We start from the raw sequence: 14593 nt of genomic DNA, 5'->3' as shown, positions 1-14593 counted from the left end.
GTCCCAGTTTTGGGGCCGACATGGAGGTGATGCTTATACTTGAGTTTTTTACATTACATCACTGAGGTGTACGTGCGGGTGGGGATGACTACAGACAATCTTATCGCTTAAGTTAATGCCGCAAAGTCCCTTGATTTACACCTGCATAGGTGGGGATAGTGGCTCCTTTTGTTTCGGGCTTAAGCCATCAGAAGATTGGGACCACGAGACCTCCGCCCCATTTCACGCTCCTCCGGGCACCCAGATAACACCAGATATCGATCTGGTGATGGTCGCCACACTCGCCCAGTGCTTAGCACCTCACCAGTGCTGAGTTTCGGGCTTCCAGGCATGCAGCTGCACGGTGTATTTGGTGACTCAGACTTTGTCATTAACTGCGTTCTCTTTACACATAGCAATGGATTTTCCACAAAATATATGGAAATCTAGTCTCTTTGAGACTGCTGAATTCAAACCTACTGCCCAGTTTCAACCAAGAGTTTCTCTGAGCACATGGGATGTATGGATGGACATAGAAACACACCTCAGTTACCCAAGTCTCCTTTTTTTAGGAGATACACTTAGGCAGTGTATTTTAAAAGGTTACTGTGGATACTTGATAGATCTTCCGCCCCAAAAAATGTATTTTATGTATTGGATTCACATCAGTTGCTTTCCTGAGGGTTTTATACCTTTTAATCTTTTTATTTCATATCTTTTAACTTTGTGTTGTCTTCTTAGCATTAGCCTCTGCTGTGTGAGAATATTTACTGCAAACTGCTGTCTCCTTATGAAGTAACACCTCGTATGTCTGGGAGTAGCAGGGCTGTACTAACACAGAAATATAGCCCTAATTGTCACACTTGTAAAGAAGCAAATAAATACCCCTTTTGTCTGGTGTTGGTTGAGAATTACATCTTTTACCAACAATGATGTTCACATGATATTGTACTGACTCCCTCACTGAGATTCTCATTGCATCTGTCTTCCGCTAAAAAGCACAGTGAAAGTTGCTTCATGCTCTTGCTTCCTTCTGCTTTGGCTTGCTAGAGGCTGTAAGCCTTCACACGTTCATCTTTTCTCTTCTCTGTAGTAGATCGTGAATTCTCTTTATGCACTTTCATATTTTTATTATCCTTCTTCAGATATTTGGAAATCTGGAAGAATTACAATAAGAGGTGTTATTTCTTTGGAAGGTACTAACAGTGTCTTGTTTGTTCTGGAGACAGTATTGTTGGTTATTGAAACGGGTAGCTCTGCCAGCGCTGGATGTCTGAGATAGTTTTCCTCTTACTTTCCCTTAAGGCTTTGCTTCTGTTTCTTCTGGTTCTTGGTTTTTTTTTTTTTTTTTTTTTTTTTTTTTTTTTTTTTTTTTTTTTTTTTTTTTTTTTTTTTTTTTTTTTTTTTTTTTTTTTTTTTTTTTTTTTTGTTTTTTTTTTTTTTTTTTTTTTTTTTTTTTTTTTTTTTTTTTTTTGTTTTGTTTTGTTTTGTTTTATTTTGTTTTGTTTTTTTGTTTTGTTTTGTTGTTGATTGGTTCTTTGTTTTTTTTTTTTGTAAAAAGCTTGAGAAATCAGATGAAGTATTCTCTAGCTCCTACTCTGTGTCCAAGCAGAGATGCCATCACGTTATGTCTAAGGCTTTGCAACCTCATCCAAAAGTTTAGAGATGAGAGTGTTGAGGTGAAACAAGGAAACTTTTGAAATGATCTGTGTGTGGCATTTCTATTTAAAACATTGCCAGTGATTCTTTTAAACGGAAAGAAGGGGGGAGAAAAAGGGGAGGGGAAGAAGTAATTGAATTGCATTTTAGTATACTGCAAAGATCTTTGTCATTTTTTGGTATCCCATCTACTACAATATCAACCTGTGTTAACTTCCAGATTTCAGTTGGCTGTCTTAAAGTAAGTTGTTAAGATCTACAGGAAGTAATATTCTTATTTTGGATGGTAACAGGAGTTGCCAACTGTTTTCTTCCCCCATAAGTAACAAATCACTCGAATTCCAGATACAGTTATTATTGAATAGTGTGATGGCCATTGTAGTCACTCTAGAAATGCTCCTAAGTCCATCCCTGTTCCTCGTATAATATAAAGTATTGCCTATGAAGTAAAGTGAAACATAAATAGGCAAATAAATATAATTATAAATATAATTGTTTTTTTTTAAATATAAAAAAATAACTTCAACAAAGAAAAGATGCATGGGATCTAGAGCTGGTGTCTCAAAGTGAGGCTGATACATCTGAGCCCCCACATGACTAGAGATACTGAACACTTCTCCTGCCATCTCTCTCCCCTCTGTCCGATGCTGCTAGCAATGTGACGGAGGTCTTTGGTAATGCGCAGGACCTGGGGCACTGTGTGTTTTGTGTGTCTTGGCATGACCTGGAGTTACTCTAAAACAAATATTAAGCTTAAAGGCCACAGAGCGTATCAACTCCTTAGCATTTACTTTGGTTGAAAAGGAACTCGTTGATAAATCTGATTTTTTGACGCAGTAAGTAGCTGACATAAGCAAGAAGATGCTTTCCATCTGTTCTAAACCATTCTGTTGTCATTTTGTTTTTTTCTTGGAATTGAGATTAAATAATTTTGGTTGCAGGTAGCTGTTCTTGCTTTGTAGTTGGGAACTGTTTGTATTTGGAGTTATGTGTAGGGGGAAAAAAAACCCAACCCTCACAACATTTTTCTCATGAAAACACAGAGTGAAGAAAGTTACAATTACGTAATTCCTGTATGCTGTGCCCAACTTTTTGTATCTTCCTTTAGCCTTTAAAGTACCCCTGATACTGACCTTACTTGTCCTGTCTTGAAGAGAATGATGGCCCCGGCATACTAAGACACCAGCTTATTTCAGAGCCTGACAGAAATGCTGCCTTACTGAATTACCTTCGGTAGCGTCTTCAGTACTCTGGTTTTCTTCAGAAACCTACAGTTATAAATGGAGGGAGAAGGGATGTGGGCAAAAGTCTGTCTTTGAGCTGAGGAGATGTCACGGTTTTCAATGTGAAGGAAGAAATAATCTTGGACTATTCCTCTTCACCCAGCCTACAGACACTGCATAGACCTGTTATTCGAAATATCAATGTAGATCGAACATATTAAGTTCTTAATTTTAATTGTACTAGAATTGTTACGATGCAAGGGTTTTCTTGATCTCTCTTTGGGGTATGAGGTTTTTGGTTTTGTGTTTGATTTTGGTTTTTACATCTGGCACAGCATTTTTCATCATTCTAAGTGCAGTTTTGTTTACATTTCTTATTTTAGTAGTGGTGTTTGCTTAGTTTTGCATTGTGATTGTATTTTACCAATTTTCATTTATGATGGACTGAATAGAATAAAAGCATACATGAATACTCTAAAATGTGTCACCACTAATTGTTAAACCCAAACTAAGGGCCTTTTTTATCTTTATCCTTTTTTTGAGAATAAAGACCAGTTTCTTCATGATGAAGTTTCATCTTCAGTGTCACAACTTGCAACAAAGGTAAATATCTGTTCTTTGGAAGTGTAAACTTTATATATATATTTCAGTTAATGTATGTTAGGAAGTCACTTGTTTTTCTTGTACAGCCTCAATGAGGAGGATATTTATGTGCTTCACTGTTGATATTTTATGATTACTTATGGTCCTTGGTCATGGGATTCTCACTGAAGCAGTATTAGCAGTGCAGTATTAGTTAAAAAGCTGCCTTCTTTCCTTTCATTAAGAGAGAAGGTAAGGTATGTTGTTTTTTTTTTATTCCACATGATAGGTATTGAAACACAAAATGAAAAAAAGAAGTCACAGTAAAAACTAAAGTGAAGTCTAAGGAAGCACTAAATTCTTGCAGTAACTGGTGATGAAAACATGAATAGTGGAAAGGATTTGGGTTATTTATTCCTTTCTAGGTAGCTTAGTTGGCTCTCTGACTACAAGAGGTTAAGGACTTTACCTCATATCTCCGAGAATAAAAGCAGACATATAAGTTAATTTTTTTTACCTTGATATGTGTCCAAGAATCTTTTTTAAAGTTCTTAAAATACATTGGTAGAAGATGAAAGAATTGGAAGTTGTTACGATATGCTAGAGCTTGTTTTGAAATTCCATAGGTATAAAGAAAAGCATTTAAAAATAGGTTCAGTAGTGTAATAGGATACTTTATATTAATATGTATAAACTGAACATGTGTCTCTGTTACTTTCTTGTTCTACTTCAGATGCAGCATAATTTTTGCTGAAAACAGTAAAATTATACTATGTTCTTCTACTTTTAAAAAGAAATTTTTTTAAAAGAAAACATAAATTACTCATTTTATCCCAGATTATGAATGTTTAGGAAAAGAATCTTAAAATTAGTCTGTTTTATATTGAAACTTTTTTTCCATTTGCTCTAGTCATGTAAGAAGACTTGCTAAGTGTGTGTTTTGACTTTTAAAAAAGTCACCAGGCAAACCACTGAGCTGCAATATTTTTGTGTTTTAAAGTAAACCCTTCTTGTCTTAAAAATGTAATCACAAAAAAGCACATTAGCATTCTTCTTTTTTTTTTTAATTTTCTGTTTCTAAAAGCACTTCTGTTATTTTATTTAGTTGTTCTGTCATGTTAGAAGCTGTCAATATAGTGATATTCCAGAAGTTCCAAAAACTTTAATATGTTAATAAAAGGATGACTAATTATGTGTGGCCTTTTCAGTACGCACATATCATGAATAAAACGGTCTCCATGTTGAAGCTGTATGGTGAAGAACTACAAAGGTCTTGAAGAAAAGGGCAGTGGATGAAGGGTGTGTCTGCCCTTTAGGGAGACAGCCTTCCTGATCTCTTAAAGCCTGAGTTTTGAGGCTGTCCTGATGCCCATTGTCAGAGGAGAGCCTTTGGCCTAGGTTTGGAGGTGCAGAAGGGGGAGGTAGTCCTACTGACTGGGGGTGGAGGTGGAAAGTGGTCTTAGTTTCTGCTCGGGCAGGAAGCTGCCCACTTAGCAGTGAGGACAGGTTAACTCCGGCGCTGAGTTTTTTTAGTTCCCTCTTCAAAGCTCCCCTGAGAGGCAGGTGGGTATAGCTGGTTCAAAAGCCTTGTCATGTTTCAAAGTAAGGGACTCTGAACCCTCTAGTGGTGCTCTGCAAAATGCAGAAATCTGCAGCCTGTGTTCCTGCTGCGCCTGGTCATTCAGCTGTGCAAAGCTAATCTTGGGAGACTCATTTACGTGCTGAGCTTCTGAGTTAAAAGTACAGGGAAGACTTAATCTACACTTGTTATTAGGCCAGTTTATGAAAAGAGACAAAGAGTTTGGAGAAACAAAGTAAAACATTTTAACAACAAAATTGGAGATGTTTGCCCAAGTGGCCCAAATCCATTGTCCTGGTAGGGCAGATCTTTGAGTTTCAGCTCAGGTGTGCCACAGAATAAATTAACTGTTTGTTGGTCTGCACACCAGCAGTTAGTTGAGTTGAAAAATTTCCACAGTCTCCAAATGTTTTGGCATCTGGAAGACAAATTTGGAGGGGGGCGGAGGGGTGTTTCCCTATATATTAAGTTCTTGCATGTTATGAGTAAGTTTTCTGCGGGGGGGCACAACGCTTCTTTAGTTAAAGCTGATTGGCATTTTTTCATTATAAACCACTTAGTTGTAAGTTTATTGAACTGTAGGGTACTTAAATGGAAAATTCCATCTCTAGCTTTTTATTTTAGGCTATTTTTTTCAGAAGGAGGGAAGCTGCGGAACAAACAATTGTTTCTTCTTGGTCATGGTCAAGAGGAAAATCCGTTCTTTTTGTTTACATTTATAAAAAATTTCTGCTAGTTTTTTGTGGAGCGCCTCTACTTTACTGGAGGGTTTTGATTCACCAGTTGTCAATTCTCTGTGAAAATACTTGTGAAGGTCTGCTAAAACTTGGCCAAAATACAAATTTCTGGAAATATCATTTCATACATGCTGAGCACTGACGTTTTAGGGATTAGCTGCTTAACTACACAATGGTATTGAACATGCTGATTCTCACTGCAGGTATACAGCAAGAATCCCATTTAATTGCTCTTTTTGATGGCTAAGAATCTGTCATATGGCTTGTTCTAGTCTGCAAGAGTGACTTCTGTGCTCCAGAGCCCTGCTGGCCAGGCAGTTTGGAAGTAGGGTGGCCGGTCAAGCCACAGAACTCCGATATCCTGAAACCTTCTCAAGGGCTGTAGCTACAAGGCATGTATTTAATGTATTTTAAAATTAATCATAAAATTTTACAGCTTAAACTTAGAGAAGTTCAATTGTACTTTATGTTAATGAGGAAGGACAAGTCCATTAGTACCAATCTGGATTTAGTGCCAGATCCAGTGCTCTTACTCCTGCCAGTGAAAATGCCAGGCAAAAAAAAAAGGCCAGAAGTGTTAGCAGTCAGCCAGTTAGGAACTGCACAGGGAAGGCAAATCATAAATGGTGGAAGTTACAGAAAGAATAATGTAAGCTGTGTTAAGGAATGAAAGAGTACTACTGAAAGAGTGGTGAGGCATTGGAACAGACTGCCCAGGAGGTGGTGGAGGCACCATCCCTGGAGGTGTTCAAAAATCGTGTAGATGTGGTGCATGGGGACATGGGTTAATGGTCATGGTAGTGTTGGGTGATGGTTGGACTTGATGAAAAAAGCAGCACCATCTTAGAGTCCCAAGTAATATTGGGACATATTTGAATCTCTTCTAACATAGTGTCCTAAATCATTGCTATTATTCTTTGACCTCACTGTATTCTGTGCTTTTTTTTTTCTGCCCATGATAAGGCGTTCATGTGTATTAGTGACATCCATCTGGTGGATGGATTTGTTTTTAGTTAAAGTTTCATGTAGTCTTCCTCTTTACTATATATTCATTAATATCTATTTAATGAAAATCATGCTTTTAGGACTGATCTACATCTTTAGTTTATACCTAGCTGCTAGCATTCCTGGTTTTCATGAACCTTCTGGCCCTCTAGTAGAGCTCTAATGGTGAACTATGTACCTTCAACAGTAAAAATTACTGAGAAGGCTTCTCAGGGAAGCTGAGAGTCGTGCAACTCCTCAGAATTTGTTAATGTGGTAAAAGTAGTTTTTGGTAGCAGTATCTCTCAGTCTTGGAGGAGACTTCCAATTTAAGAGGATCTGTCCCTTTCTTAGGCTATGAAGTTAACTGTCAGTAGACATTTTTTCTTTGTATGTCAACATACAGTTTGTGTTCAGTTGATTCACTTGAGTAAATACAGGTAAGAAAGCAGAAAGCTCTCACTATGAAAGCTGAGTTTAGAAAGTGAGGCTTTGGGGGTGAGTCTGGGGAAGCCACGCTAAGCTGGGTATGTGGAAGAAAGTGGATGGAGGACTGCAACTTTGGGATGGTGCTTGAGCTGACACCGTAGTTGCTGCTACAAAAAAGGTGCTGTTGCCTCTGACTTCCACGTTCTTTGGTGGCTGATTCTAACATCTGTTAATGAGCTGATCCTTATCACTGACCCAAAAGAATGCAGAAAATGAATGAGTTAGAGTCCTGCTGGCTTAGTGAGTAGAACTGGTTTTCCACAGCATCAGACAGGTACAGCGCCATAGCGTGAGGCAGGCAATGGACTGAGCTGACCCTTCTCAGCAGCAGAGTCTGATAAACCAGATCTGCCACCTTGTGGGACTTCTCTCTGGGAGTCGGTCTGACAGATGGGCACTGACACTGCAGCATGGGCAAAGCAGAGGGGAGGAACAGCAGACAGTGTGCCTCAGGATCCAGACTGCATCCTTTACAGGGTGTTCCAGGAGTGACTACTCACACTCGCAGTTTCAGAAGCTATGCTAATTAAATGGCAGCTTTCTCGTGGTGGAAAAAGAGTACTTCATAACCTGTAATTTCCTCTACTGAAAGGGAAGACTGTCTTGAGCTTTTTTAGATGCCTGCTGGGAGAGATGATGATAGTGTTTTTTCACTGGTCTGTCAGTTGATGGATTAATATGTATGTGCAATTTAACTTCTATTGACCCTTTTAAGTGATTGCACAGGGTATTGTGCGCTACGGATTTTCACAATCTAAAATGGAATATTTGGGAGAAACTTCATTAATGGCTGTTCTGATAGGCTTACTGGGTGCTCTCATAGCCAAACTGGTATGAGACCAGTCTGTAATCCCACTTCACAGGATACTGAAATGGCACCTTGAGAAGTTTCTGCTTTGTTTCTCATTGTGTTTTTGAAAACTAATCCAACCTGGTCCTGTAAAGGTTTTTGAATTTCAAATATCTGATGTTACAAACCTAGTCTCTTCTTAGTAGTGGTCACTTTTCTTAGCAGTTCCTTATGGGCATTTCAATTCATGTATTTATTTATTTTTAACCTTGAGTTTTGCCTGTACACTTAGGTCTATTCTAGTGGCATTAATCAGCTTTCATTTTGAAAGATCCCCTCCTCCAAGCTCAAGAGCAGCCCATCCCATCACGCAGAGCAGGAAGGAAAGGTTGCAGGAGGCTAGTCTGGATGAACAAGATGTTCCTGAAAAACCTCAGACATAAAAGGGAAACATACAGGAGGTGGAAGCAGGGTCAGGTGACTTGGTGTGAACATAGAGACACTCTTCAAGCATGCAGAGTTTGGGTTAGAAAAGATGAAGCCAGGCTAGAGTTAAATCTGGAGAGGAAAATGAGGAGCAACAGGAAAGGTTTCTGCATGTACACCAGCAGCAGTGAAGGTATAAAGAAGATGGCATCTGACTCCTCTCTGTGGTGCTCAGTGAAGGGACAAGAGGCAATGGGCACAAATTAAAATAGAAAAAATATCATTTAAACATGAGAAAAAAATGTTTTCACTATGAGGGCAGTCAAGGCCTGGAACAGGTTGTCCAGAAAGATTATGGATTCTCCAGCTGTAGAGATACTCAAAACCTGTCTGTAAATGATCCTTGGCAGTCCTCTCAAGCTGACCCTGCCTTGAGCAGTGTGGTTGGACTAGATGGTCTCCAGAGGTCCCTTCCAGCAGGCTGTGTGAGTCTGTGAACTTTGAATGTTGACATTGTTCTTTTTCCACTGCCACGTGGAAAAATACTTTAAAGGTTTGAGAATACAAACTAGTCAGCTATGTATGTAATCTTCTTTGAAAAATTAGGACTTCTGAGCTTTGTGTAGACAGATACATCATAAAAATGAAATACAGAACTTTTTCAAGTGCCTTAATGCTTTAAGACTGTTTCTGTACTCTATTTTCATACTTTGCATAACTTTAATCCTTTTCTATAAAATAAGTCTTCAGTGTGGGGAGCAGTCAGCTTACCAAAGTGTCATCTTTATTTATTGACCCCCTTTTGACATCCATTGCAGGGAAGCTAATTGTTCTGAGATCTGGATTTTTTCTACATGCTGTTTAAGATTGTAAGAAATTCCCAGCTGATTCAGACTGGCCCGTCTAGTCCAGCAGCCAGTGTTAAGACTGTGTCAACAGGAGATGCTGTTTGGGGAGAGCACAGCTTGAGAAGTTCTAGGCCCTCTTCCCCTAACATCAGGAATCGTTGTTTTGAGATGTTAGAGGGTGCATCCCTCTAAAGAGAGGATATCCATTTCTTGATCTGCTGTCTGAATTTAATCCTTTTTGTGATGGTTCCCAGCTTTTCTTGTCTTTGCATCTGCTGCACGTCAAACTTGGTTTCAGAGAGTGGTGACTTCAAGATCTGCCTCAGCTGTACCAACCAGCAGATACAGTTGTGACTGTTCCAGTTGTGGTGTTGTTGATACTTGCAAGTGGATTTGAAGTCTTCAAGGGACACTGAGAAGAAATGCAGAAACGCAGCAGGCTGGTTCAAGGGTTTTTTTAATGCACGAGAGGGTTATGTGACAGCCATAGTCAAAAAGAAATTGTTGGCTTAAACAGTTCACTAGTAAGAAAAAATAGCTTCTGGAAGTGGGAAATAAGTATTTGACTTCCTCATTTGCTAAGGTTTGTATTCTTAAGTATGGTACCACTGAGTAGCCCATCAAGAGTGAGCTGTTTGCTCCTTTTCAGTTGTGTGAAAAGATGCTCCAGAAGAGCAGTGCTGGTGCAGACAGGAGTAGAAGAGGAGACTGAAGCACAGTAGCCAGAGGTCCTGGTTTTACTCTTGCACTTACAGGGTTTCTTTCAGTGTAGTCCATTTAATATGCAGTAGGATTTGTGCAATGATTTTCATCACATATTAGCAAAATACGGTCTACTCTTGATGCTCTTATGTGGACTATCCTGGCAGTATTTCCTTTGGAAACCCCAAATAAGTAAGTGGTGCAAGCATGTCTTAAAGGTTTAGTGTACATTTCCTATAAGCACTAGTTGAGAGAAGAATAAATCAGAATTTGCTACATGGTTATTACCCCTGTCTATACCTACTAAATCATGGATCAATTGTGGGATTGTTTATGAAAAAGTTGAAGGAATGGTACAATGTTAACATAGGTACTGATTTACATACCAGTAGAATGAGTGCGGAGTTCATAAATTTTTTTCTGGAGACCTTCACATTCTGTGTTCTTCACATTTAATAGAACATTTCTCATAATTTTTCTTAAAGATAACTGTAAATCAGAATTTGGCTTCATGAAATTAATGTAAAATTTTAAAATACAAGTTAAAAATATGGAAAGCTTGTGGCAAGATATTAATAGGGTTTTGTTATGCAATGGTTTTGGTTCTTTTTTTAATTTAATTTTATTTTTTGCTGGAGGATTGCTTAGGTATCTGTTCTGTCCCGGTTAGAAGGCAGAACTGTGTCCCACCTCCCTTATCCCTCAGTTTCCCAGATAGAGAGGTAAATAAGGAAGGCAGGGGTAATGAAAACCTTGCACCAAATTGAAGATTAACAAAATGAAATATATTATTTAACAGGGATCAGAAAGGAAGAAGGGAAGGGGCTTAACAGGGTACAGAAAGGAAGAAGGGTAGGGGTTTAACAGGGAAGGGGGGTTGTAGGAACAGCAAGGTAAGGAAGATTAAACTTCCAAATATACAAAACCCAAATGCTATGCTGAGGCTCCCCGGTGCTGGATCTCGCTGGATTGAGGTGGATTGAAGCTGGATGCACAATCCTTGGACGTGGATGGAGGCAGGGAAGAGTCTGTAGATCAGGCCCAGGTCTCCAAGATGGCCACGGCCACGTGTAGCACAGGGAGCAGCAGAGCAGCGTGTGCCCAGGTGCAAGGTCCAAGGAGCAAGAGGAAGAGAGAAGAGGAAGAGGCGTGCCTTTCTCCCCTTTTTTATAGACCTTGGCAGGAAGTCCCGAAGACAGGAAAAGGGGAGTGGGAATAGGACAGGTGTACGCCCCTTTCATTCAGGCTTGTACCTGGTTTAGGGTTTCAGATCTCCCCCCACCAGGGGCAGCAGGTTTCAAACCATTACAGTATCCAAAACAGTGCAGCGAAGGTTGGAGTCATATAGGTGAAGTATCTGTGATGTTCTAGATTAAAAGAAGGTGTATGGGTAGGTATATCCTTTTTTACATTAAACGTGTGTGTATAAATGCTTAGCTCCAAATAATCTTTCATCAATGCTGTTCTTTAAAGGCATGTATAGTTTAAATTAAGCTAGTCCTCTGTATTACATTGGTACCAGAAAACCTGTAACAAAGTGGTGGGTTGGTTATGTTGTGAGTTTGATGGTTTGTTTGTTTGTTTGTTTGGTTTTTTTTAATCTGTAGATTTATTATGTGGGAATGACTTGATGAAACATCAGTAGTGAAGAAGGGCAGGCTTATATATAATTAGATCACTTAGGTATATTTGGGTCTTTTTCCAGTTTAAAGGCTTAAAGGATTAAGGCAGTAAGGGTTGTTATGTGCTGCTTTTAACTGGGTTTGCCTGTGGCAGCAAACGTTCCTTTCCCAAAAAGGCCTGAAATAGGGTTTGAGTAAGGTAACAGAAGATTAAGGATTTTTTTCAAATATGAAAACCTAAGTGCTTTCTAGAGCTTATCTTCTTTTTTCTTTCTTTCTTTTTTCCTTTTCTTCTGTCTTTCTTTAAACAGACCGTTTCCTTCAGCAGCTAACTTCTTGGAGATTCTTCATTTTTTAGGACATTTGTTGTGGATGGAGTACTTTGCAGTGAGAGGAAGCCAAATCAGAGTAACAAATCCTCTTGTTAAACTTGTTACAGAATATAAGTGAACAACAGAAACGGATAACAGGATTAGGCCTTTTTAGATTAAAATTGAGGGTTTAGACCATTCTGTACACCTCAGAAGCATTAAATGTTGAGTACCGCCTGGAGAGGCTGATAGTTGAAACACAAGGATTTTGTGTAGCAAGGTATCTCTTTGAAGGTATCATCTTCAGCTTGTGTTGTTTTGTCTTATACTACCAACAGCAGCAGTCTTCTGTGGGGTGGGTACAGTGAGTCTGCCATGGGGAGCAAAGTTGAAGTTAGCTGACTACATATTTTTAACATAACTAAGAATAGAAAGCATATGTTTAAATTAAACATGAGAGTTTGCTTATTACAATCTGTCCTCATTTTTTTTTTCTCGTAGCAGGGAAAAAACCAGAATCTGTTGTTTTTCTTGTGAAGCCATGAGAAATGCTGTGGTTTATGGTAAGATTAGGTGTGGGTATAAGAAGAGGTGAGCAGAGCAGTTGTGGTGAACCTGGCTTTCGTGTACCTAACCTGTCCATATCTCATGAATGAGAGTTGGAAATTGCTTTGGGCTTGCTCAGCCTTCCTTCTTTAGAGTTCTCCAGAGCTTTACTCAAAGCTGGATCCATGTTTGTAACTAACCGGAGTGAAACATTCTAGGTTAGACCTTCCTCCCCATCCTAAAATGGACCTGCTATGTCTCCTGAGTCAGAGTAGTGGAGGGGTTCAGATGTGAGTAGGGAAGGTGGGTGAGAAAGGAAGGTGTAGGACATAGTGAAGCAGGAGAGCAAGAGATGGAAATGCTCCATGACTAATGTGCAATAACAAGAATGCTGTTTTACTCCTGTAAACAGTAGAGGTTGTGGGTTTCTGAAAGTTGAGCAGTTGGCAGTACCAGTATTTTTCTCTCTGGTGTTTGTGCTCAAGTTGTAGGTGATGTTTTAAGGCCTGTGTGGATGTACCAGTTATAAACTGTAATCGATTAAAACCTAAATGCCAAATTGATACTAATCTGCACCACTGAGTTCTGCAAAAAGGATGAAGCGTAAGAATAGGTGATGAATTAGCCGTTGTTTGTGTTGACAACAATATTGTTTTGATTGTTTATTATACTTGATAATGTATTGTTGTTTTTTTTTCTGTAATCAAGCAACACTGATAGACTGTCACTCTGCCGTTCCTGCTAGACCCTGTGAGAAATGACAGCAGCTTGCCAGTTCTGTGCTCTTCACACAGCTATGGTTCTGTTGGAGTCCCTAAGCAGGCTATCCAAATAAAAATAAACAATACTTTTGTTTTCTTTCTTTTTCTTTTCCTTTAGAGGAGAGAGAGGGAATCAAACCTTTATTAATGCTGGAAACATAATTTACACTACACGTTTAGTGGTCAGAGCAAGTTTAGAGCACAGTGTCATGCACCAATGCCATGTGTTAGATTCCACTGGTGAGCCACTGCCCGGCCCTTTTTGCTTGCAGGGTCACGAGCAGTAGTGTGGTGAGTTAAAAATAGTAACAATGAGTGCAAAGCAGATTAAACCTGAAGAGTTTCATAATTCACCTGGCCATCCTGTCTGTTGTGGCCCCTTCTGGTAGCGACTTTCATTTCTGTCCACTGAAGCCCCTTAGACTGTTTCCTAAGCTGCCTAGAGTCCCTTCTTCCTAGGATATACTAAAATGGGGCCAGCAGCTCCTGCCTGCAGAAGAGCATCCTGGAGCCCAGCTGTGCTCACTGACATGACTTACCAGCCTCTGCAGACCAGCCAAGGGTGAAAGAGCCCTTGCTGCAGTAGCCCAGCCTGCTCCTTTCCAAAGCCTGGCCATCCTCTGCAGGCTGTGTCCAGAGAGCTGCTGTGCTCCCAGATGCACAGCACCAAGAGGTGGGGCTGGTGCTGCCAGTCTGCCACCCACAATCAGTACTGGCAGCCATCCTCTGTGCTTAAAAGTCTAATTCACACTTATGAGGACATTCTTCTCTGCATAGGTCCAAGGTGCAAGTTTCCGGGGTTGGAAGGAAGTGACATCTATGTTCAATAAAGACGATGAACAGCAACTGCTAGCAGGATGCAAGTCTCCAAAATCCAAAGGGTGAGTAAAACCAATTGGTCTATCTGCTATTAAAATACACAAACTGGAACAAGAAAAATAGCAAAGTAGTGGAAGTAGGCACTGAGAAGCAGTAGTGTTCAGCTGCTGGAAGTTAAATCACAGAGAGGTGTTTGTGTGCATTTCAAAACTGTGTAAATGTTAAGCTTGCAATGGATAAAGCATGCTGGATTAGGAAAGGATGGATGGTGTTGATAACCTTTTTAGGTCTGTCAGGAAGAAAAGGGAATTCAGCTGCATAATAAATTTTACTGTAGAAAAGGAATGAAGGTTTCTGAATAAAATGGTCATTCCCACCCTCTCCCTTTCCTCTTAAGGTTTAATTATGGTTGAGTTTATAAATTCCTCTTACGTGCTTTACTTTCTCTTTTGAAGTCTTGTCTATGCCTGAAAAGGCTACGTGGAGTAGATGTACCAGGCTCTGTAGAGCTCCCCTGCTGGAGCAGAGGTGTTTGC

At 39.6% G+C, this 14593-nt stretch overlaps 1 protein-coding gene across 1 annotated transcript in view; it reads left to right on the top strand.

Moving 5' to 3' along the window:
• The first annotated feature begins 115 nt into the window (after positions 1-115).
• TDRP (testis development related protein) overlaps positions 116-14593 on the top strand; it is a 16742-nt gene continuing 2264 nt past the window's right edge. Inside the window, exons 1-3 of the mRNA XM_008946357.1 lie at positions 116-265; positions 3375-3464; positions 14016-14119. Coding sequence (XP_008944605.1) covers positions 116-265; positions 3375-3464; positions 14016-14119 — 344 coding nt within the window. The remainder of the gene's footprint in view (positions 266-3374; positions 3465-14015; positions 14120-14593) is intronic.

The sequence above is a fragment of the Merops nubicus genome, unplaced genomic scaffold (genome assembly GCF_000691845.1).
Source record: "Merops nubicus isolate BGI_N331 unplaced genomic scaffold, ASM69184v1 scaffold4898, whole genome shotgun sequence".
In the NCBI taxonomy this organism is placed as follows: Eukaryota; Metazoa; Chordata; class Aves; order Coraciiformes; family Meropidae; genus Merops; species Merops nubicus.
The sequence above is the reverse complement of the archived record's forward strand: the minus strand, read 5'-3'. Positions and strand labels throughout refer to the sequence as shown.